At 41.8% G+C, this 25,579-nt stretch overlaps 1 protein-coding gene and 1 long non-coding RNA gene across 6 annotated transcripts in view; one reads left to right on the forward strand and one right to left on the reverse strand.

The window, feature by feature from the left end:
• Window positions 1–26: 26 nt before the first annotated feature.
• gtf2ird1 (GTF2I repeat domain containing 1) overlaps window positions 27–25,579 on the reverse strand; it is a 48,672-nt gene continuing 23,119 nt past the window's right edge. For 2 of the 5 annotated variants that reach the window (XM_086309499.1, XM_086309500.1), the window contains exons 7-27: window positions 24,195–24,290; window positions 23,171–23,254; window positions 21,477–21,660; window positions 18,525–18,550; window positions 16,904–17,030; window positions 15,239–15,282; window positions 14,907–14,987; window positions 13,523–13,678; window positions 9,059–9,112; window positions 8,545–8,625; window positions 6,558–6,741; window positions 6,375–6,436; window positions 5,998–6,069; window positions 5,605–5,872; window positions 5,318–5,346; window positions 5,156–5,203; window positions 4,988–5,065; window positions 3,614–3,806; window positions 3,146–3,183; window positions 2,942–3,051; window positions 27–994 (exon numbers count right to left, since the gene is read on the reverse strand). In XM_086309499.1, coding sequence (XP_086165625.1) covers window positions 926–994; window positions 2,942–3,051; window positions 3,146–3,183; window positions 3,614–3,806; window positions 4,988–5,065; window positions 5,156–5,203; window positions 5,318–5,346; window positions 5,605–5,872; window positions 5,998–6,069; window positions 6,375–6,436; window positions 6,558–6,741; window positions 8,545–8,625; window positions 9,059–9,112; window positions 13,523–13,678; window positions 14,907–14,987; window positions 15,239–15,282; window positions 16,904–17,030; window positions 18,525–18,550; window positions 21,477–21,660; window positions 23,171–23,254; window positions 24,195–24,290 — 2,084 coding nt within the window. In that variant the 3' untranslated portion in view covers window positions 27–925. Of the gene's footprint in view, window positions 2,844–2,941; window positions 3,052–3,145; window positions 3,184–3,613; window positions 3,807–4,987; window positions 5,066–5,155; window positions 5,204–5,317; window positions 5,347–5,604; window positions 5,873–5,997; window positions 6,070–6,374; window positions 6,437–6,557; window positions 6,742–8,544; window positions 8,626–9,058; window positions 9,113–13,522; window positions 13,679–14,906; window positions 14,988–15,238; window positions 15,283–16,903; window positions 17,031–18,524; window positions 18,551–21,476; window positions 21,661–23,170; window positions 23,255–24,194; window positions 24,291–25,579 lie in introns of all 5 variants that reach the window. The other 3 variants (XM_086309502.1, XM_086309501.1, XM_086309503.1) reach the window with 3 other exon arrangements.
• Window positions 1,744–25,579, forward strand: part of LOC147321185 (uncharacterized) — a 27,208-nt gene continuing 3,372 nt past the window's right edge. The window contains exon 1 of the long non-coding RNA XR_015131324.1: window positions 1,744–1,929. This is a non-coding gene — a long non-coding RNA (uncharacterized LOC147321185). The remainder of the gene's footprint in view (window positions 1,930–25,579) is intronic.

Consider the following 25,579-nt stretch of genomic DNA (forward strand, 5'->3'; position numbering starts at 1 on the left):
CAACACCAAAACAAACTACTACAAAATGAAAGTGCAAGGCAACACATTTTATTTCAAAGGCCTAATTGGCGTTAAGGTACAGCATATTAAATATTGTTAGTCCAGAGACAGTCACCGCAGAATAACATACCATTCTTTTCTTTACATGATACATTCAGGCTGACTTAAAATGACAATATTTTACAAATCGTTAATGTAGTGCTAACATAAAAAAGGCTGTTTACCGAGTGTCTCGTTTTCAATGCGAGCAGAGGTTTTCCCTGCTCCGTGGGGCAGACTCTGAGTCCGTTTTGTCTCCTTTAATTTCTAAAATCTTGCCGTCACCCCAACACCCAATTAAGACACTTCATTTTAATCATGTTTTCAGCGGTTACCTGTAGTTACTGAGTGCTAGTAGCATCTGTTAGTGTTGTGATAGTTCCTCGAAGAGCTGTGTAACAGAATAATATATTTTACATCCCTGCACATAATGTTATATTTTAATAATAAATATAATAAATAAAAAGTACAAATATCTGAATAATATGGAACCATATCATTATGAAAGACATTTTCTGTCAGTAATACATTGCAACCAAATGCTGGAAAACAACAGCATGACTCATTTTATAAAATGCAAGGGCAAATAACACGACGTCGGTAATATTTGCAGTTTGTAAAAAAAACAACAAGATTACTGTCGCGACCAGCTGATAGCAGTCCCGTCGAGCCGACATCTGCCCTGCAACGTTTCGACCCAAATACATTCTGTTGTTCCTCAACACTCGAGCATCATTCTCAGAGTCAAACCTGCAGCTCTCTGTATTCAGTCTGGAGAGATCGTTAAGTTGTAGCACTGGTAAAGTGTTAGTGTTGCACTGTGGAAGAGTGGCGAGTGTTGACAAACTCCTCCTTGAATCCCTTTGCTGCCGCCCTGGTTCCTCCTTCAGTAATTGACTTTCCCGGGAACCTGCACGTTCACTCCACTGTAGTCCACCATGTACATGGGCCACTGCTGCAGGGAAGAAGCATAATGGTGGAGAAAATGATTTCATTACTGCAAAATGTTGCTGACCTTGCCTCTAAACCTGTTTTAATATTACATTTCAGTACTTACAGTTGAACACACAGTCATCTACTGCAGTTTAAGGTGTTTTATCGACTCCGACTCCATCAGCGACCGGGGTTTCCTGCCTTTTCACGCCAATATCTTTTGGCTTTTTTCTAAATTATCCAATTTATGCCAGCTCTCTGGTTTGCTTAGCCTGCCCATTTGTATGGAGGTATCACCACAGATGAAGGACGTGCCTAGTCACTAATTTACTAGTCACTAATTTACTCCTCAGCCTCCTAGTAGACGCACCTGTGGTATCAATTTCACAATCCTACGTCATCTTGTTTTGAAGTTATCGCATTAAGAAGATTGAGAAAACATGAACTTATGGGGAGAGGACCATCAGCTTTTTACTGATCTGATATTAGATGTGCTTTAACCCAATAAGGCGAAGTGTATCATATTTGACCCACGAGTTTTGAGACCTCTACATCATCATCCCCTTAAATGATTTTATTTGTTTAAAATAAACAAACTACGAGGAATAAATTATAGAGAAATGTGGGATGTAACAAAAATGAAATTAATGGGTACAAAAAGGTTACACCCCCCCCCAAAAAATCAATCAATCAATCAATCAATCAAAAAACACCAACAGTGCCATCTTTGCCTTCTCCAGTTCACAGCTCCACCCCTCACTAGCAGCTGAACACACCAACAGTCAGTGAGCTGGCGTAGCATGATAGACTTTGCATATGAAGCAAAATGCCAGGGAAAGGCCGAGGATGCAATAAGCCTGCATGCAAACAAGACAACCAAGTGGTGGCAACGAAGCTGAAACAACCTTTGCAAAGCATCGTAAACGCCGACATCCTGGTCTTTGAGGGATTTGAGAGGTCAGTAAAAGTTCCTGGTACAACGACGCTGAACCATTAAACAGTCACCATATCATTTAACTGTTACCTGGCTGCTACATTCTCCGTTTGTTCAGTTATCATTGTACCATTGTGGTTCTGGCTAGTTAACGTGTGAGCTGGGACATTAACAGGGAGCATCAGTTTAACTATTTGTGTCTAATAATGTGTTGTTTCTAAAACATCTACCAGACATTAAAGGGATAAATATGGTAAATATGCTACCAAGTCACCAGAAGCACAGAAAACAAGCAGAGCTGTAGCTCTCGCAGTTATACATGAAGCCTACGTGGAAGTTCAACAAGGAACTCCTGTCCTATTTCCTGCTGCCAGGATCTTGTTCTGTTATGATGGATCATCGAAGTTTTCCCCGTTTCCCTCGTTATCAGTATTGAGTTTGAAACTTTACATCCTGACATCCCTGGATACAGCGTGGCTAACGTTAGCAGTGCTAGCTGTGTTCCTTTCCTCCTTGTGCGCGTTAACACATCGTGTCGTCAGAGTCAGTGACACGGCTGATATATAACCGCTCATTTTCTCAGTCAGTCCTGAATAGCTGCGCTGCTTACCTTCCACTTTGCTAAAACCGCTACTATAAACCTACCTGTCACAGGAAGAGAGGCTGTGCCACCTGTCGGGACTGGTGATGGCTGCAGTTACATGTCAGAGGCTGCCGTCTGACAGCAGCTAAATGCTCCACATACACTGCACTTAAGCTGATACGCATTCTGTTAGGCGTCTTAAATGCTTGAGTTTCTCTGACTGATCCAAGCTACAGTTAAGTCGAGGTAAAGGGGGGCTTCCTTATTAAAGTGCATTTTTGCCCTAACAGCAGGCCAGCATGCTGTAGCTCTGAAATCAAAGTGTATTTAAGGTTTTTAAGAGTCTTTAAGGACCTGTGTGAGTAAGAACAGAAGAATAAAGATGTCCTAGTATTCATCAACTAGCTTATGATTTCATATGGTGAAGAAAATATATATTTTATTTAATGTACCATCACTGGAATCTGATTGCTTGATATTCCCAGGTCGGAGGAGGCAGGCACTTGGTTGCTCTCCTGGACTCTCTTGCGTTTCCGTCGATTAGTGGAGGCGTCTGTTCCTACTGAAGGCACAAAGCAAAGGCTTTTACTCTGGAGGCACACGCAGCACAGAAAGCCTCACTTCCATCAACAGAAGGTTGTTTGTGTAACACTTACCTGTGTTACAAGCTTGGCTACAGATTTCTGCAAAAGGTCTGAACAGGAGAGAGAAAAGGCCGGGTCATTTTAGGTGATGTAGCTGCATTTTTGTTTCTTTAAAGATACAATCTTTTTTTTGTAACTATAAAAAACATTCCTGAATTCTAATTAGCCCTCTATTCAGACTGCACTTACTTGATACCTAGAGAAAAAAAATCCCTGAATTGTGCACGATTTAAAGCTTTGCCTTCATTCTTTCATCATAGCTTAACTGCTTGGATGTCAAAACGTTGTTTTCTATTTCATTTTATTTACATTTGCTGTGGAAGATTTATTCTTTGACATCTTAGAGGCTGGATTTAAATCCAAAGCATAAATAAACCATAATGAGCTTAACTACCGAGAAGCAAAACCCTAAATTCCCGCTGAAATGTACGGTGCAGCGACGGCTAGCGCTGCTGAACATTCCGGTGTCGCTGCACTCACTGTAGCTGGCTCTTGATGTTGAATGTTATTTTATCTGCGGCTTGAAGGATTTTCTCCAGGCACACGATGTCGTAGGTGTTTGGGTTTCGGAAAGGGATTTCGTCTGGAAGGCCACTAACTTCTATAGACTCTGGACTGCCGCGGATTAGCTTGTACGGGACCACGACGGAGCGATCTAAGCCCAGAGCCTCACCTAAACAGAACAAACAACAACGGCACGATCAGTGTGACACCTTTTCTTTTCCTGTGAAAAATAAGAAGCATGCAGGCACATGTTTTCCCATGAATAAAGAAACTCATGCCTGTAACTGGCATACTGTAGGTATGAAACGTGCATAGAAATGCAGCGTTCTTCATTCATTTTGATAACAGCAGCTAAAAGTTCTTAAGCAGAGGTGCAGGTGCAGCATTATTACCCTTTGAGATCTTTTATTATAACCTGAACAAAGGTGGAACTTCATACACTGCAATCATCACAGTAATAAGTTAGCAACCAAAGCGTGTGTTAGCCTGGCTGAAGAAGAAGTTTGTCTGCTCCCAAGATCGCTGACTGCGGTTGCTGTCCGTGGTGCTGATTCAAAGCTGGAATGATCCTACAGATGTTACTGATTATTGCTACATGACAATATTTTATAACTTAAATTTGTTTGTGTGTTCGTGTGAGCGAGAACGTGAGGTAACGTGCTTGCTGAAGCACTGCGTGGTGGTAAGGGCCCAAAATGAAAGAGCGTATCAGCCGCGGGGCCTATCGCAGAGCTGTTACACCTGTGGTCCTCAATAAATAAGAAGTAAGAATGCTGAAATTTGTTAGGTGCACAACAATTCAACATGTGAAGTTTTTCTTTGCCACACAAACTAAAATAAATCAGTTTGCACTAAATCTCTCTATAGACACCACTTTGATAAGAGGTTTTTTATTGTTTACCGTGCAGACTTTCCACCCGTGGACCCTATGCATGTGGAAATGTTGTATTTTTAAGGCACTGCTGTGACATTAGCACCGTTTTTGTTTTGTTTTGTTTGTTTTTTTTCCTCTTCAGGCTTCTATACCAAATTGTGTGAAGCCTGTATTGAAATTGCTCCACAAAACTTAACAGCCACGTTTCATGAGTGAAATTTGGAGCATGCATTTATAAGACTTGCCCCTAATTCAACAAGTAGGACGAACATTCTGGATTTAAATTTCCAGCCACACGTCTCACTTATGAGGCTCACCCTGAGCAATAAGGGACGTGTTGTTTTTCTCCTGTGTTGTGAGAATTAAACTGAACACGCCCACGACTTGGACTCATCATGCAGATGAAACTGGTTCATGGTAAAAAGGTTATCCGTCTTGTACAGATAACAACAGCTCCACGCTGCGGATCTATTTACCGTATTTCTTGTTGAAGAGTTCCTTGACTTGCTCTCGAAGGACTACTTTCTCCCCCATGCGGTTAATGTCGTCATCATCTGTCAGGAGGAGAGAATCGGTCACAGACAGCATTCAAAATAAAAGCCGCAGCATTTATAATGGACGCTATCAAAGCATTTTCTCCTCACCATTTATTGAAGCGTAGGCCTTCTTTAGTAAAGTGACTCGTCGAGGTGCTGATGAAGTCAACGAAAAATATGTTTAGTAACATTAAATGTTGTTTTGCTCTCTGTGATAGATGCTGCGTAATAAATCAGATGTCATGAAAGCAAAGCGCAGCGTGCTCATACCTGGTTTTGGAATAAGTCCTTGAAATGGTCTGCATGCAACACAATGAAACAAGCACAATGAACAGAATTAGCCGACATATATTTAAAGACAGTAATAAATATCCAAGCCATTAACTGCAGGAAGGAAGACCGATAGACAGATATGGATCTTATTTGATGAAAACATTTGAATTTGTGCATTTTGTAGCTTGTTATTTTGGTTTAGCACCACAGATGAATATACTGGGAAAGTGCATCATTACCAGTCAGAATATTAAACAGCTCTTAGAGTGATCAGCATTTCTCACCTGGTGATGGTGAAGCTGATTTTGTCAGCGACAGCCAGGATCCTCTCCAGGTTCTGGGAGCCGAAGGTGCAGGGCTTCCTGAAGGGGATGCCGGGGGGAAGGCCCTCGATGATGACCGAGTCCGGGTTGTTCTTGATCCTTTTGTAAGGCACTTGGACGGGGTACTTGATGCCCAATGCCTCCCCATACTTCCTGTTGAAGAGATCTTGGACCTGCTCTCGCAGCGTGTTGGCCAGGTCGATTCTGGACAGCTTGGACTCCAAGCACTCTGTTGACGAGAGGACGAAGACGCTTTAAAATATGTCATCTGGCTTTCAACGTCAGCGAGCAGAGGCAATTCGTGTTTAAACAGTTAACGGCAAATCTAAGAAGACTGATGCAGCTCGACCGTACCTGAGAATCCAGGTCTCTTGGATACAGCCGCAGTGTCCTCCGTTACTGGTGCTGCATCCTTGGCATCCAGCTCTTTGGAGAAAAACATTTAAAGGTTAAACTTTTGTCGTCTTAAGACTTACTGAATAAAGCAAACGTTAGGAGCTTTGTCACAAATAAAGAGGAGGCAGCTGCAGAAAAATCCCTGCAAGGACTTTCTGTTGTTCTTCAAAGGAGCCGTTTTAAAAATAGCCTGTGAACTGGATTTGACCTTAAAACTTCAACCGTGTATTGCAGAGGACAAAACAAACATATCAAAATTTAACACTGCATATGTGTGTGATTAGTTTGGGTTGAAGATGCTGCTGATGAGAAAGTAAGTATAAAAAGAGACAAACCTGAATCACAGATCGGGATGGAAGGCATCTCTTGTTTTACCTGCTCAGCTAAGAGCTCGGGTCTAGAGATGAGCAAAAGATTGTGACGATATTTACAAATCAGAGAGCGAAAACTGAAATAACACACACTTCAACGCACCGCTACACTCTCCAGATGACTTTCTATATATAATTATTTCTCACCTTTTGATAACAAACTGGATCTGACTGCTGGCAGCCAGGATCTTGCGTAGTTTGGCTGCTCCGAAACAGTTGGGTCTTCGGATAGAGATTCCCTCTGGCAGCCCGGTTACATACAGATCCTCAGGGTACATCTGGAATTTGGAGTACGGCACCTTGGTTGGTTCAGGAAGGCCCAGGGCTTCAGCTGAAGAAGGAAAAACAGGAAAAACAAGCACAAAGCTTATTGATCTATTTCATTCAAGTCGTCTTATTCCAATTCATCTCATTTCTTTCCGTCTTCTGAAATCTGGGGAAAATTGCAAAAACACCAAACAGGGAAAGTTCGCCAAATTTGTGTGACAGTTTTAAAATGGTAAATGGCCTGTATTTGTATAGCACTTTACTAGTCCCTAAGGACCCCAAAGAGCTTTACACATTCAGTCATTCACCCATTCACACACCCATTCACACACACTGGTGATGGCAGCTACATTGTAGCCACAGCCACCCTGGGGCGCACTGACAGAGGCGAGGCTGCCGAACACTGGCGCCACCGGGCCCTCTGACCACCACCAGTAGGCAACGAGTGAAGTGTCTTGCCCAAGGACACAACGGGGGGGCTCGAACCGGCAACCCTCCGATTACAAGGCGAACTCCCAACTCTTGAGCCATGATCACAGCAATCCTTTATTGCTGCTTTTAACCAAGCAGCAATAAAGGAGCTAACATGAAAGTGTCGAGTTGCATCTCAAATGGCCATCTCAGCCTGGCTCGACAGTTTTGATCTCTGTGGTTAGTTTACGCCTTCTAACAGCTACAGAGAGAGGGTCACCTTTTACACAAGTACCCTTACTGAGGCTCAAGTGGGTGATACAGGCGGCTATAGCTGTGAGGAGTCGCTGAACTGGACTTCTTGCATTTGTAGAGTTTAATGCGGTTATCTCACAAATATTATAGCAAGCTGTGCAGATTAATTACACTAACAAAGTCCAAATGTTTGTGCATTTTTGAGTGAGTGAAATACTCCTGTTACTTTGTTCTTAGAGTAACACAAACATATGACAGATGGAAAGATGAAAGTTTATGGTTTTGTTCTGTAGTTCCAGGCCTTACTGAATACAACATGATTGCTACAATAGGGGTTAAAAATTAAAAAAACAAAATAGAAAGCAAGTTTTATTTGAAAGCTTTTGATCAAAGTCCAAAAGAGACAACACAAAAAGCCAAGGCAGTGACATTTATTTTGTAAACGATGGCCCCCATAATTTAAAGTCAACACGGGCAAAGCAGGATAAGCTTCGGGGGGCATCTGCACCGTCTGCACCGTCCCCCTGTCACTCGGTCAGATCCGACCCTCGTTTGTCACACCGGCAAACTAAAAAGCTACACGGTCACATGGCTACACCCACCATGAGACAAATGTTGCGATAGCACCATCCATATTTCTAAACTCAAGGAAATCTATTATAAAACGATAGCTTTAAAAACTAAAATCAAAAAATAACAAAAACAACCCGATTTTTAGCTCGTTTTCAGTCTCATGCTCACGTTGCTTTTCCAGACACATTAACCTAACGTGACGTAGAAAGCTCATCCAGCTCACAGGTTATTGTAATGTGTGGATGGACAGGCACATGTCTCGCCTCATCTGTCATGTGCTCATCAGTCCCTCAGCCGGCTGAACTAAAACCCTTTTTAAACTAAGAACTGAAACTTTTCTTTGTATTTAAAGGGAATAAGAAGAACTCGTTAATAACTTTGAGATTCTTCCTTTTCATGCCCCATCCTTTGCCCCACACTTAACAGATTCATTCTCATGTGCTGAATTATTGAAAACCTTAAATGTTCCAATATTAATATTCAGATAGATTTTAAAAGCTTAGATTTTAAATTGCTGTACACTGGTTAAGGAGAGATCAAAGTCTTCCTGCAAAATTTATAGCCCTGGCATAACTTCCTGCCCCCACTGCGGATGAGGATAAAAGCTCCCCCGCTACAGGTAGCTTACCATACTTAATGCTGAAGATGCTCTCCACTTGTCTCCGCAGCTGAAGAATCATTTCACCGATGTCCTCCACCAGGCTCCCTGCTGAAAGAGTCAAGCAAATGAAAAACGAACAGCTTTGCGCCGAGAGCGCCGAAAAAGAATTATTACTTGGGGTCGACGGGGTTAGGCAGCTTCCCACCTGTGAACATTACTACATCTCCACTTGCCAACTTCAATTTGATAAATTCTACCTGCCCTGCGCTGACCCGGTAATGACAAACTGACTGTGTCATTACCGGGTCAATGTAGAGTGTGATACATTAACCGCAGATGGATGTAGGGAGGCAGAGTGGTGAAGGTGCAAAAATGAGACTAAACAGCAAAACAGAAATATTTCCAAAGGTGAGGACGCTGGGTTAGAGTTTTATTTAATTCTAATCTGCCTCTTTGGCAAGGTTACAGACAATCACACAGTGAGAGTGTGGGCCAAATGCACTGTGCAGAAAAACATCCTGAATGAGTCAGTCCACCCTACCTTCAGAAGATCTTCTTATGCTCTGCGGGGCAGCAGTGGGTGACAGAGCTTCAGCTGCAAGATGTGAGAAAAGCATGAGAACAGTGGCGCACGGCTACTGTAAAACATTTCTATGACAGTTTATCCAAAGATGCACGGTTTTATTTGTGTCAATCAATCTCTTGAGTCGTCACATTGTTGCTTTACTGCATCAGAGACTAGCGCTGGTCCTATTCTGACTTGAGGCATGCCTAACATCATTGTGCAGCAATGATTACATCTGTGAAGGCTAAACTCTTTATCTGACACCTCATGTCTACCCTCAGTACACACAGGGGATGGACAAAACAACAGGTGCAACATATGAGACTGTGATAATTCAATGTTATTGTCCATTTTCTGTCAGTGGAATATTACTGTTACAGTAGGGCAACGCTGAATGTTCTTTAATTAATGATTCCAGGCAAACTGCCGCCAAGAACACATATCATACCGCCTGTCCAAGGCCGTTATTCAACATCGCCGCTCAGTGTTAAACATACAAACACGAGAATGGGCGGTGGGGGTGTTGTTTTGCCATTAGCCCAGAAGCAGAGGTGGAAATGTGATTTTTTTTTTCGTGATGTGTTATGTGTGGAGTCTGCAGGGCAGGACTTTTAAATCTGTGATCAACAACAGGAGGAAGAAAGTGGTTTATAAAATGTTTTTTTCCCATCTATCCATTTGTTTCCGTTCATCCGGGGTTGGGTCGAGGGGGGAGACAGCCTAAACAGAGAAGCCCACAGCTCCGTGCTCCACCTCCAGCTTATCAGATGGAAAGATATACTCTTTCAGTGTGAACTGGAGGCCACAACCTGAACAAGGCAACACAACCACATCATCTGCAAAGAGCAGAAAAAAGATCCTGAGGCCACCAAAGTGGAAGCCTTCTGCCACTTTGCTCCACCTAGAAACGGAGACAAAGGGCAGCCCTGGGCGAGTCCAACACCAGCTGGGAACGAGGCTGAGTTATTGCCGGCAACGCAGCCCAAGGTGATGAATGTTTCCAGCATTCAGCAAGTCAATTACGGTGGAGCGCAGAGGTCAGCACTGTTGCCTCACAGAAAAAGGATCCTGGATAACTGTAGGCACTTTTGTGTGGATTTGTTGCCATGGGTGTCTACTTAAAGTCCCAAGACACACATTCAGTTCTTGTCACCCTTCTCACTCACTATGTATTAACAGACCTCTCTGCATTGAATCATACTGGTTATTAACCTCTGTCTCTCTTCCACAGCATGTCTTTTATCCTGTCTTCCTTCTCTCTCCCGAACTTGTCGCAGCAGATGGCCCCGCCCCTCCCTGAGCCTGGTTCTGCGGGAGGTTTCGTCCTGTTAAAAGGGAGTTTTTCCTTCCCACTGTCGCCAAAGTGCTTGGTCATAGAGGGTTGTCAGACATTTGGGGTTTTCTCTGTATTATTGGAGGATGTCTACCTTACAATATAAAAGTGCATTGAGGCAACTTGTCGTGATTTGGTGCTATATAAATAAAACTGAATTGAAATGAATTTCTCTCCACCCATGTACGATTGAGTATTCCAAACAACGTGGCATCATAAAGATGGCTGCAGAGTAGCCACCAGGATGTCTGTTTAATGTGGGCTTATGAGTCTTTCTGCTAAATCTGCTGAATATCCATGTGATTATTACTACTGGAACGTTGAACCGTTTTAAGCCATACTTTTTGGTCCTGTTGTAATACATTGCAAAAACTGAACACTACAGTTTTCATCACTTGGTAACAGCCATGTTTCTCTCATTACTTTGGTAAATGGCCTGTATTTGTATAGCGCTTTTCTAGTCCCTAAGGACCCCAAAGCGCTTCACACTACATTCAGTCATTCACCCATTCACACACAGGCGATGGCAAGCTACATTGTAGCCACAGCTGCCCTGGGGCGCACTGACAGAGGCGAGGCTGCCGGACACTGGCGCCACCGGGCCCTCTGACCACCACCAGTAGGCAAACATGGGGTTAGTATCTTGCCCAAGGATATTTGGCATGCAGCCAGGAGGCAGCCTGGGATCGAACTACCGACCTTCTGATTAGTGGCTGACCTGCTCTGCCACCTGAGCTACAGCCACCCCACTTTGAGCGTGTTCTAAGACAACTTAAAGCAATACTATTTGAAAGCTACATCTAGCTTGTGTAGCTAATCCATCATAACATGACGGAGGATCTGTGTAAGCTGTAAAAGGAATATGATGCAACCACAACAGACTCACAACAGAGCTCCCTTTGCCCAACACAACATAAAAAATTCAAAATGCATCAAAATCCAGCCTGTTGAGGTAAAAGTGGGAACAATAATGTAAAATTTAAAAAACACTGTCAAAAGAAAGATACTGTATGTCATCTGTGCTGAAGAAGCCAATGGACAATTATTATGACACAGGAATACTTGAGAGTGGAACTGCAGTTTTGTGAAGATCATCAAGTCAAACCTTTCACTATACTTAAGGGCAAACAGGACTTTTTAAAAAAGGATGTGATTTGTATCTACAGGAAAGTGAACTGGGTATTCTCATATGTGCAATACGAATATGTCATTCATGCAAAAGGGATTATTGTCTTGATCAGACCTATTTTACCTTGAAAATTAATGCAAATTGCCATCATTCAAATACTTTGACAAATGACGGAGGTGCAAATAATATTAAATGTGACTGAGTGCACTTACCTTCATTGTCTTTCCTTTAGAGGTCATTTGTGAAAGAAAAGAAAACTTAAACAAAGCACAATGAAATCAATAAAAGAAAACAAAATGCTTAATGCCAAGATCACTCTGAGCAGACTCTCTGTAGCATTGTAGCAGCACCTCCTTCAGATGTTCAAAAAAGGGCCTCATTTATATGTTAATTTATATATAAGAAAGTTGCACTTGACATTTGGACAATGTAATTGATAGTGCAGGAATTTTCCAGAGAAAGAATAGAGTCCTAAACTTTAAAGTGTCCATTCAAGAAAATGTAGAGGCAGAGATTTCTGCTTCCATCCTACTACAGAATGTGTGAATGGAATTTGATCACAGGAGATTGGAAATCTTATTTTGAAATCTTGCACTTTTAACGAGATTGAATGAAAAGCTTGAATGAAAACTGGTGAAAGTGAAGTGGATTGCCCAGAAACAGAGAAAACTGTTGAAAGCAAAGAAATGCTGCCGGTTTTTTTTATTTCTCAGTCTAATCTTTAAATGCTGCCAGCTGCACAATTAAATGTCCTTCACCTCCATCACAGCGGGGCAGTCAGAAACCTCAGACATACATCTGCATGCATTTGTCTGCAATCTGAATGACCCCGGCACATTATAGAAGCACCTGGTAAATGAGGCGGGTGCAGTTGATAAAGAGAGTGGCGTCTACTCAGATGTTCTTGGTGACCTTACTCTATTAACCTAAGGTTTAAGGGAGAGAACGAGTTCTATACGGGGAGGAGGATTTAGGAGTCTCAACAGGACCTTTGAGGAAAAGTTTGGTCTCTCTAAAACTGGACTAGTGGATAAAATTACTCAAAATCTGCAAATATGCACCATGCATCCTGCTAATCACTGAAACGTTTCAGTTTGGACTCTTAAGGGCAAAGGGCACACAATTAACAACCGGCTGAAGTGTTGTAAGACAGCACACACCTATGAGGCGATGTTTCCGTGCAGCCGGTGCTTCGTAGGTGAAGTGGGAGCACTTCAAAAACCGCCTACCTTCTGAATTAAGGTGAAACAGAAGCCCCAGTCTGTTTTTGAGGATATTTGGTACAAAGCAGCTACTTGTTACGCCACCCAGCGTCAGCTCTGGCTGCAGTGACACAAATTGAAATCAAGCACAGCCTACCAAGATGATTAAAAGAGAACCTTTAGTCTAGAAAAAGGTCTATGAAAATGAACTAGCTGTAGCATTAGGAGTCAGTGCTGTAAGGCGTCCTGAGTTATGTGCCATACGCGGCCTTAGGATGGTCTGATGTCTACTCTTTCACAACAAACAAACATTTAAAAAACAAATATTTAAAAAGGCAAAACAAAAAACACACACTTCGGTTGGAGTCCGACCACGCTCGAGCAGTTGGTGCATGTAAAACACACTGACAGTTATGCGCATGCCCAGATTTTAAAGCTAAAGAGTATGTTGACAAGCTGCAGTCGATGCAGGGTGCATTTCACAGATCGTCGTTGTGAGGCTGGAGGAAGAAACAAGCTACAGTAGGTCAGAGTTGGGGAGAGAAGGTATATTTAAGGTTGTGGGAGTGGCTAGTAGTGATTGGGGAGGTTTGGTCATAAGGAAGTGGAAGAGTGGAAGATAAAGAACGTGAGAAAAGTGGTTTCATACGTGCTGTGGCTTAATTAGCTCCCTACAAAACAGTATGTGGAGGCCTTGGTAGGAGCTGGCATTCCAGGAGCCACAGTGTGAGGAGGGAGGCGACAATGGAGGTGTGGGCTGACGGGGAAGAGGTTACCTGCGTGGTTTTCCATTGAGTGGTGGGGAGCCGAAGGAGCGGGGGGCGGGGCAGACGAGGCAGATGGAGCAGAGGGCGAGGCTGTGGCTGGACACGGTGCGGCGGCGACGGGCTCGGCCACAGACTCGCTGGGCTCCTCCCCACTCGTGCCGGCATCTGGAGAAACAAACAGTATTCACACCAGGTTTTCAGTTTGTGGTGCAACGGAGACAAGAGAGCAGCAGGACACAGTGGAGCTGCAACACTTCTTGCACTGCTGCTGCATTTCTGCTGTTATCTCAGCGCTTCCTGTTACTGATGTTAGCTTGAAATCACCCAGCCTTGTTTTTCAGTGCATTCATTTAAACAGTTGAGAATTTAGGGCAGGAACTTCATGCTTTTTAACTGGGCAGGGGAAGTTGAACTGACAGAACCAATCACTTATCCTCCACCCTCAAAGTCTTTAATCTTGCAAAACCAAAATATGTTTGAAGGCTTCCATGGAAGCATGAACCTCAGCTAGTGCTTTCAAACTCTTCACACACCCAACAAAGTTCCCCTTTAAAACATTGCAAACAAGCTGGATTTAATAGATTGATCCTTTATTTTTATTTTTTTAAAACGTTTTTCACAATACTGAAACTACGTCTTAAAATGTGTCTCATTTGTCCACACAACAATTATTGGGAGGCATTGGTGCGCATGGTGAGATAGAAAGGAGGATTACTGGGGATCTTTCACTTACTAAGCAAAAGTGTAACTCACTACACTGTGAGGAATTAAAGAAAAAAGAAAAATGAAGAATATATAATGAATCTGGAACTACAAACATGAATGAAGCTTTATTCTTTTTAAGTTTTTATTTTAAATGTCTGATTTTGCTCAAAACAGCAGAGCTTTGACTCTCAATGAATGAGCCTTTCACTGAGAGACTCAAGCAAAAATTGTTTTCTTTCTTTTTTTAAAACTTTAAAATCGAATAAGATGAGTAAATGCAATAGCAGCCAAGGCTTTCTCTTCATTTTTATGATCCAAGGTTGGCTCCGGCTAATCGGGGAATCCCCCTTTTCTAATTGTGATTCCTCACTTTGGCTGCATTTTGAATTTATCCCAACAAATTTGGGTATCAGATTTGGCTACTGACAGAAAGCGCTCACCCACAGGAACCGACTAATCAAAACTGGCAAATGCAAAACTGTCAGGCGAACAAAGGAGTGAAAGAAGGGGAATCACACACAGGGACAGCACCAACGATGAAAACAGTCTCCAGGTTTCTGTGTCTCTGTGACTTCTATCTCAATGACAATGCAAGAAAACCCGCGTCTGCTCCAATTGTATTTTTCTACGAGTGGAAAAAAAGAAACGAATCTCAAACTTAATGGCAGCCAAGCGTGCGCTCGCTTACCTGGCACCGTAACTTGAATGATTTCCCCGTCTGGAGGCTCTGTTTTAATCCTCCTCAAAGGAATGCAATCTCCTGAAGGACCTGCGGGGATTGAACAGTTCATTCTGCACGAGTTCCCGTCAGCACTGTGTTTTATGGTCGTGTAAAAACAGATTTAAGCAGACGATAGAACGTGTTGGAAGGGATCAGACTGCAAAACGCGATATGAAAGCGACTCCGGGGGACGGGGGAAACCTTTGTTCAATACTCGGGGCTCAAATCATTTGTAACTTCACACAGCCGAATATCACAGAGCGTTTTTATTATGCTGAACTTCATTTATTAGCACGTACCTGCTTCGCACTCAGCCAAGGGACTCACACAAGCACTGGTTGATCTGTGAGGTAAAATCAAATAGAAAAAGGGTGATTTGCAAATATCTGCAAAACACAATCATTAAAAATCCTTTTTTGTGGCGTATTTTAAATCATCTGTCTCCTTTAAAGGGAAATTAAATGACTTCTGAGCCCAACACCGGGGATCTTTAAACACTGGCTATGCAGGGTTTCCACACTTGTTAGCACCACAGTCACAACCCCAATGGCAGAGATTCCATACACGTTAACATTGATTCATGCAGTGCCATCCGCCCACTATAGTGTTTATCGCCTATTGTGCGGTGGCACCGACAGACAGAACCGCTGAGCTGCACGAACAGAGGGAGACACCGGGGAAGCATTTCTCACTTCTAGCATGAAGGGATTTAGACTCAGGAGTCAGAGCTTGTCATCCGGGGTCACTGGTTCAATCCCAGCTGCTCAAAAGCACACATCAAAGTGTCCTTGGCCTAGATGCTTGCCTCAAATTGTTTCTTTGCACCAGGTATAAAGCGAGTGTGAGAACAGGCACCATATTAGTACAAGGAACACGTAGCATGTTTATACCAGCGGGAGAGAATAAAATCATAAATCATCACTTGCTTTAATTATTGATTGCTTCATGGAACAATAAATATTACGTGGTTCTTTCTTTTTTACTTCTTCTTTCAAACTTCTTCATTATTTCATGTGTAAAAATGGCTAATGGATAACCATTATTTTTAATAACGGCTCGATTGTCCAGTATATCAATTAGAAGGTAAATATAGTGTTCCTTCATCATCATCATCATAATAATCTTTTCTTAACTCTTTTCTTAGTTAATATATACAATATTACAAATATATTATCAAGTTAGCCTTGCTGTTAGCTGAATTTAGGTAACCTGGGTTGGCTTGTGAGGGATAGTTTTTAAAAGAATTAGCTAACTTCTTGGCTGAATACATTATTCTGATGATGTAAGAACAGCACCGACACCATATCAGATCGGCTGCAGATCATCTGCTTCCATCCTACCCTCCACCCCCAGCGTCAACCAACAACCCTCTGCACGTCCTCTTTCACTGCAGGCATGAATTTTCTCTGTGGTCCTCTTTTCCTCTGCCCTGGCACCTCCATACTCAGCATCCTTTGACCAATATATCCACTATCCCTCCTCATCCTCAACGTCCAAACTGTCCTAGCCTTTGTCTCCAACCGCTCAGCCTGAGCCGTCCCTTTGCTGTACTTATTGTCCATCCTGGTGACTCCCAACAAAAATCTTAGCATCTCCAAGTCTGCAACCTCCAGCTTGGCCTCCTGTCGTTCTAGGAAGTCGAGTCAGAGGCGGCAAGTTGAAGTAGAAATGTCCAGTTCTGCTAATGTACTCGACAGACAGGACGCAGAGAAAGAAATAAAAATAAAGCAAAGTGAACCGAACATTAATCATGTAACAAGGCCCGTTTAGGAAACAAAGTCCCATCATGGTAATGTAAATGTAACTAAAATCCGTAAACAGCGGTTTAATTATTATGAGTAATACCACTGAATGCAGAGGCACAATTTGGCTGCATGCCATTAAGCTCAAATTCCAGCACTATAAACAACGTCTGCAGGGTAATGCCATGTTTGTGTGAGTGTGTGTGTGGGCCACGTTCTGACCTGCTGCTGTGAGGATTGCTGACCAGCTCGGCTGTGGTGGGCGGGATGCTCAGATTGTCAGGGAAGCTGTCTTCGGGCGTAGAGCCCAGGTCGTGCTTGCCCTCCTCCCTTGCAATCTTGCCAGCAGCTTGAACAAACAAGACGCAGAAGATAAACAAACACCGCACGCCATTAGCGAAGAACATCTGTGTGGTGTAAATATATAAATAAACTCATGGCGGAGCGCTCTTTGGTTACTGTGATAAAGTTTAAGGGTCTTGACAAATATTTTACAGCTAAGGTCACTCACAAAGCACATATGGAAAGCTACCAAAAACAATTACTTTATGCCAAAAGTTCTCCTTTAAGAAGATGGAGAATATTCATGTTTAATGAAAATTCAGGCTGCTTTCAGGCAACAAACCAAATTTTCTCTCACTTTTAGTCATCGGTGCTTAAAAGTCACCAGCTGCAAGCATGAGAGTCAAGCTAACTGCGTACTAAAGGGAACCGTGATATTTAAAAAATTAAATATGTTAAATAATTGGGTGTTTTTTCATTTTCTAGGTTTTTAAGCAGTTGCAGACTGTCACAACCTGCATGTACTGCTAAGTGATAATGTGGTATCACAGTAGCCCAGTCGTGGACCAATCCAAATAATACCTATGAGCTCACACAGTGGGGTTGCTGTTTTAATGCATTCGTCAGACAGTATTAAAAATGGATTTTGATATTCGGCAACATCTTGTTATGAGGACTCGAGATCAGCTTTTTTCACCATCTTGACATTTTGAAATGGGATGTGATGGTCATTGGCTTGTGATAGCTAGTGAGCATATACAGGATTCTCCCTCTTTCTGATACACAGGCCAACATTTACTAATTTGGACTTAATGTTTTATTCAGTACGACCCAAAATCTCATCAGGATCGTCACTTGAGGGCCATTTGCTCTGTGCAATGACAGGTACTGCCCCCCCTGCTGGCCATTAAAAATATTGTGGGTTTTAAGCACAGAAGCTATCTATGGCTACAACTGATGGGGTCATTACACCCGCCTCACTGGCCGCTTCATGCACCACCGATTACATCATCATGCACACATCCATTTCTGCCGGCCTTTACAGCACAGCTACCCACTGCAGTATTCTCCTGAATGATGAGGCGTCGCCACTCAGACAAAACTTCGGCATCAGCGCTGGTGTAGGAGGAGCGCAAGTCAAACCCAGGGGCAAAGAAATTTCAGAGATTTTTCCACAAAGCGTCATCTTTTCAAGCTGTTGTAGCATCTCCCGCTGTATAATCTGTGAATCTCTGAGCTTCTGTACAGATAAATTATTAAAACGGTGGTAAAAAGTGACACTCATGTCTTCCACACAGTGGCACCAGGTTACAGCGACAGCAGATGTGACGGTGCACACTGCAAGGCCAGTATAACAGGGGCCTAAGGCAGTGAGTAGATCCTATTCTTATGAGGGTTACACTACATTTAAAGTAAGATACAGCAGGTAAATACACTAGTAAAGTACAAGCACATTCGATGTTTAGGTTCTTGTTGTTTTAAGTATTTTTAGAGACATGACCCCAACTTCTATTCTTCTAAGAAAGGGGAAAGAAACAAACAGAATCAATCACATTCTTACCGGTAAAGATCCTCTCATCAAACATTCTGGAAGAGAGAAAGAAACACAGGCTGTGAGCGAGTCTGTTTAAAGACCACCTCAGCTCTCAGGACAAAACTCAAGTTGCAAAAAACTGCAGAAGTGGAACATTGTTAACGGCTGCTTTAGCACATTAGCTGCTCTTTAAACAATCAGTCAAACATAATCAAACATAACTGAGTCGTTCCTTTTGTGAGCCCCGAATTCCTCTGACTAAAATTAACTGTGGATTAACTGTGATATACTCCTGGATTGCTTCCCCTTCCTTCTGGCACATACTGCCACTCTCTGCCTGCCAGTGAAGCGTTCTTCTCCTGCGTGATCATAATCTTAGGTCTTATTTACTTACAAACTTAAGAAACTACACTGTTGTTCTAAGGTCTTAATAGGGCAAAATATTACAGCTTAGACACCAGAAAGACATTTATGAGTATTTTTCATCATATCATGGTATTTGTATTTGTGTGACATCGTTGGCAAGGAAACCGCCCATGGACCTGGTGTTGAGCACAGTCTTACCTTCAGCTCAACATAACAGAAGAAGTGATTGTGGATTTGAGGAGAAATTCCAGCACACCTGACGCCACAAACAATAAGGGTCAAACTGTGGACTATATGCAGTCTTTTGTATTTTGGGGCTTTTATTGATTCAAGACTGAATTTTGGTACAAACTGTGAAGCAGAGAAAAAAGGCTCATCAACATTTGTTCTGTTTATGGAAACTGTACTCCTGTTACACTGATAAGACCATTGAGACACTATCCATTTATTTTTTAGATCTTTTCTTGAGTCAGATCTATTCCTTTGCGTCATAGTACGGTAACCCATCTTTGAAGGATCGGAACAAACTGATCCAAACTGAAACTGGTCAGGGAAGCTGATCGGTAAATCGCAGCTTAACCTTAAGTATCTGTATACCAGACAGGTGGACGACCGGCTCCATTTCAATAATGACTCCCACTCCTTATGTGGGGATTCGGAGCTTCTTTACTCTGGGTGGACGTTAGTGGTCTCACAGGACAGAGACAACTTTGTCCCAGCTGATATTAATAATCTGAATAAGCTAAAGCAAATTGTGCACATACGTATCATTTATTTATTCATTTTTTAAATTTAGCTCTATTTATTAATTATAGCACTTTTAGCTTTTTTATAGTATTTTTAGTGAGAGAATTTGTGGTTTTAGTGAAGCCCAGATCACTTTTTGTCTATGTGAATATTATCAAGTCTGACGGCTGGCAGAATGGTTGCCTGCTCTTTTAACTATGAATCTATCTAAGGGTGTTCATGTTAAACTGAGGCTGAAGGGAATTTATAGACATTATTTAATAAAGTGTGAGGCAGGTTTAAATTCTGAAGTTGATGCTACAATAAAAAAGGAGCACTAACGAGACGACGCGCGTCTTCAGTCCAACCCATTAGCAGTGAAGACAGTTTGGTCTTCACCACAGTGTTACGATTTTCATTTTCAACACGAGGAAGACACTTGATGAGATGAGAGAAGGCTCATCTACTGCCTCTAATTCTGTAAATAACCTTTTTTAAGCCAACTTTTTTCTGATTGGCTGTCCACTTTGAAGAAAAACACAGAGCTGCCTTGATGACCATATAGACCAGCGGTCCCCAACCCCCGGGGCGGTCCGTGAGTTGTTTGGTACCGGGCCGCGAGAGTTGAGGCTCGGGTGTGAAATGTATGGTTTTCAGGGTCTTTTCCCGTGTTGTAGTTGTGTGTCTTACTTTGAAAGAAATATTTACGCGTTACCATAGCGACCAGAGAGCATTAAGGAGCAGAGAGGAGGATGTTACTCTCAATGTTGTTGACGCACTTCAGGAGGACACTGCTAACGAAGTTACACAATTACACAGTGACTTTCTGTTTATTATTATATTTACAAAATACCACAGCTTTTCTCTTGGTCGTATCATTTTATTTTGTTGTATTTATCTGCGACACCTCAAAGGCCGGTCCGTGAAAATATTGTCTGACATTAAACTGGTCCGTGGTGCAAAAAAAGGTTGGGGACCGCTGATATAGACCATATGAAAGTGTGTATGACTACTATTTGTATTTAAAAAAAGACTTAATAATAGTTAATAACGACTACCTTATTCTCAGTAATGTCAGCAGTTTAGTGAGCCTGTTAACCTAAAACTGACGGGATTTTACATTTCTTATATTTTCAGCATCTTTTCACAAAGTGAAGCGTGCGACGAGTGAAACTCGGGTGGTTATTACACGGGACATCACCTGAGAATAATTAATAGCATGGCTGCAGAACTAAATGAGCACAACACTTCAGTTACAGTTACTGTTTGTATAAAAATGATCATAGACTGACAACAGAGAAGATGCCAAAAAAGCACATCGCTGCCTGCATCTGGAACATCTCTCACAGACAATGGGAATGTGATTTGATCTGAATTAATGACATTTTCAATCTTTCCTAATTGTATTAAGGCTAATGAGCTGCCTGCAGGATTCGTTAAAAGATGTGTTATCTCAAACAAGGCATGGTGGCTCATTTAAATTAGCTCAAACAAATGGATGGAAGAGCAGCCATTAGCGCAATGCGCTGGCAAGGGAAAGTCATTTGGGACATGAATGGAAATGGTTTACCACTCAGCGGGACGTAGTGTGCTGAAGGAAACAGACATTTAACAAACAGATGGTATAGGCTGGCGTGGCTGGTAGCTGCTTCTTAAAAAAATCTTTCCCAAATTAAAGTTTCTGTAGGGACGCCGTTCTGCAGTTTGGTGATAATTAAGCATCAAGTGGGTAAATCTGGATGGATCTCTGGTCAGTGAGTAAATTAGACATTTGTAAAAAATATGCATCCAGGTGCTTCTTTGTTCTAACTACAACACTCTGACAGTGAGAGTACAAGAAATGATGTCATGCACTTTCACCAGTTCTTGTCTTAAAGCATTTGTTACCGTTTGACTATAAAGCGGATTCCGTGGCGCTCATCCAGGATGCGTTTGAGCTTGGGGACTCCGTATGTGCACGGTCTCTTGAAGGGGATCTGGTCGGGGATGCCGATGATCTCCACGGCCCCTGGATCGCAGGCTATTTTGCGGTAGGGGACAGGCACCATGTGATCTAGACCCAATGCCTCAGCTGGAGGTAGAAAACAGAGAAAATTCTTACATTTTAAATCTACAAAATATAGTTAACTCATTAGCACTAGCAGCCTCCAGTGGGGTTATGGTGATGGACCTCGGGCACAGCTGATGATCAGAGTGATCGCAAATAGCTCGTCAATCAGGGGGATTTTTTTATAGCTCATTAATGCATTAAACCAATGCCATCACTATTAGTTAAATAGCATTAATTCATGTATGCAGACGACTAGATGACCAAAGCAACAACTAGTCCCTGCCAGTGCTTGCATTTCTTGGCCTGTTCGTTAAAATGGCACTTACTTTAGCCTGTTGTTAGGTGGTTGCTAGGCAATATGAGCACTATAATATAATTATAATATGTGGTGTAAAATTCAGCTTTTGTGGATATAATTGGGATGTTGTGATGCTTTTTTTTAGGTCTTGTAGGTGGAAAAAACAATGATTTTAGCCCATATCTATCTAGGTGGTTGCTAGGCAACCTGGTGGCGTCATAATATTTCATGCATAAGAGAAGATTTGTGGATATAAACTAAACGTTATTCTTGTGAAATGTAAAAAATGTGCTTTTTTAATTGCATAAATATTAAAAAGACGTCGTGTTAGCTACATTGTTGCTACATAGTCCCTAGGTAATATAATTATGATTATAATATACATCATAATATCTGATATCTGAACCATCAGGAGCATCACGGTTGATTCAGACTTCTGCGGTGAATCTTTGTAGAGTTTACGACGTAACATACATACGTGGCCGATGTTACCCAGCCACAAAAGAAATAAACAAAACTTCAGGACGTGCTTCTCCTGGGTTCCCTCTCTTTGTTGTGGTCATTTTTTCCCTACAGTGTTTCCACTTCTTTGTATATTCTCACACGTCCATTCCAATAATTTCAGCAATTTCCAGGAATCTGCTGATATTTGTGAGTCCTTATATTTAAACTATAATTATCCTTCCTTGTATTGAGACAATGATAATTATCCTCTCACTGATAAATTAAAAAACTGCAGAGAAAAAGTATCAATCAACCCTTTTGTGTACATGGACACAAATCCGTACATTTGAGAGCAAACTGATGAAAAATCCCATAAGGGTGGGAAATTTGCATCCAGAAACACGGATCATTGGACTGGAGGTGACATGACTAATTCTTAAACTGCCTTGATGAACCATGCAAATACACACAAGTTCATCTTCGTATCTCTGCTCTCTGTCAAATAAATCTCTGTGTGTGTGTGTGTGTGTGTGTGTGTGTGTGTGTGTGTGTGTCTAGGGCAGGCAACGCTGATCCATCATCTCAAGTCACGCAGATAAAAAGTTCTTGACTTGATTCCAAATGGTGAACTTTTGCATTTGGTAGCTTTTCTCTATTAAAGACAGCACGAGGATCCTGCAGCTGGTTTGCTTGCGAGCATCCTTACATGCTTTTAATGCATCATTGCTGCACACGTCTTCACGTTGAGCTGTTTTTTTAGCCATTTGTGTAGTAAGAGGACCTCCTCACCGTATCTGCTGTTGAACAAGATCTGAACGCACTCTCTCAGCGTGTTGATGTCTTCTGTTTCCCGAATGAACGCGTCCCATTTTTCTGTACGAAAACAGAGAGAAGGAAATGCGGTCCTTACATCAAAGTTTACTGCAGCTTTAGCCTCTCAAAGTGTTTTATCTGACTGTAGTGCTAAGGATCTGAAATTAATCTTTTCCATTTACTCAGCAACAACTTGGTAAATCAGTGCAATCTTCTTAAAGGATTATTCTCAATAGCTTAGCCCTTCTTGTTTAAGTTTTCGCACAGGTCAGCCTCAGTTCAGTAAACAGTGCTTGGCTACTGTACATATCAGCCTCCAAATCCCGGCAGGAACAATAATAACAGCATGCAAAGTCTCCTCTATGGTTGTAGATTTAAGTAAAATCCAAACCTGTCATGACATATAGTGTAACAGGAATAATTTTAAGAGGACTTTGAACCTCGTTATTAATAAAATAAAATCTGAGTTGAGCTTTAAGCCTGAAAATGACACATCTGTGATCACCGTTTGATAAACTACGGCGTCGTCATGGTTTCCTAACGACCTCAAAAACATCTTCAGTTCAGTGCTGGACAATGTACAGTTCTCATGTCTATATGTATTTATATAATCGCTAAGAATAAGTTAGGAAACTGGAAAATGGAAGAAAAAGCTCTTTAATCAACTCATCCGATGAATCTGTAAAACCCATTACTGCTATTACGCTGCAGCCACAAAAAAAGGAGCTTTGATGCTAAGAACTAGTTGTGATATAATATGAGGGAAGCGCAGTGACAGCCTTTTATCCAAATTTGAAGCCTTAATGAGAGGAAATATAAGGGTAATATTGTGACTATGTGTATAGCTGAAATATTTCACATGAGCTTTAAATCCTTCTGTTTAGCTGTCAAGTACAAAATAGCATCAATGAAGAAATCTCAAACCCATCAGCACTAGCAATTACCACAGCCATTTAAAATGAAGCCAAATGCCTATATCGTCTCGGTAATTCAAACGTACCTGATTTTTCATGCACGATGGAGAAGAGTAGCCTCTTTGAGATGTGGATGCCAGTAGGGCTCTGACCCTGCTCACCAGGTAGCCTTGTGGTCTCATCTAAAAATGCAAAAATAAACACATTTCAGGCAGAAATGTTAACTTGTCATGCTTATATTCACTGCCAAGATGCACATAACCAGTGATACCCCTCAGCCTCCTAATAGATACACTTATGGTGAGATCTTTCTCAAATTAGTCTCAGAAAACCTGACCTTGACCTTGAAGTCAAGGTCACCAATATTTGAACCTGTCTTAATTTTTGGGTGTACATGTTGCCTGCACACATGACTAACATGACTGAGAGTAAAACCTAAACTGTGTTTTGTAATATTTGTCTACATTTATGAGAAAACTACTGACATTTCAAACCTAAGTGAACATACTGAATACCGAGGGCTATGAATGAAATGATTCCTCTAAGATGCGAGTATAACAAGGAAAAGTAGTGCTTGAGTGAAATACCAAACGGCAATGGTCTTTAACTGCAGATCTAACTCTTCTATTCAGACCTGAGGCACAGGAGAAAATACTTACCTAGAGCTTTTACTGTGTATTGTTAACATTAGGATCATCATCACGAATGCTCTGTGGATCTTACTTTTATACTACATTCATATAATAGCTCTTACTCTTCTTGAATTCAAGTTTTCGGTGTTTTATAGTAACTAGTGACGGTCATTCAGAAGGAAGGGGGAAAACACAAGGGCATGAAACAGTTGGGCCCAATCTAATGAATGTGGTTAAACATTTCCCTACAAACACTGCATGTGTAATAAAGAGCAATTTGAAGCCCTTCATCCCATTCTTAAATGTGTGGCACACATGTGTCAAATCAGCTTGTTGACTGTGGCTCATCAGGTAACAAGTGAACTGGACATGCATCACAATACTGCAGCTGATTTTTGTTTATGATCTAATTATGATCAAGTGATCAGAGCTGCAGCAAAATGATTTTCTTTGAATGGTTTAGGAGGACTGTTACATTCCTAGTTAGTAGTGCCAGCACCAGCCGAAGGTCCGAATGTAGAGAAGTCGGTGGGGACAGTTAACTGTTAAACTATGAATAATCAGCTTCACAGACATCTTTCACAAAACATCATAAACATCTGTTAAAAACACGGCTATAAATCACCATTTCAGAAGCAAGAAAAGTGCTTATTCTGCATGTGGCATCTTTTATTTTTGTAAATGAACCACAGTCTCTTCCTTTCTTACTCTGTGCCCTCCTCATCTGCACTGTTTGAGGTAATGTCCATAAAAGAAAACAAAGACCTATAGGTGCTTTCTTTAGTGATGCAAAGACCAGAAAACAGCTGTGTTCAGTAGGTTGGAAGCCAGCACTGTCT

This window comes from Aulonocara sp. 'chitande type north' Nkhata Bay, linkage group LG10 (assembly GCF_057382095.1).
Source record: "Aulonocara sp. 'chitande type north' Nkhata Bay isolate Kocher_YH1m ecotype deep benthic linkage group LG10, A_spYH_male_GT1.1, whole genome shotgun sequence".
Lineage (NCBI taxonomy): Eukaryota > Metazoa > Chordata > Actinopteri > Cichliformes > Cichlidae > Aulonocara > Aulonocara sp. 'chitande type north' Nkhata Bay.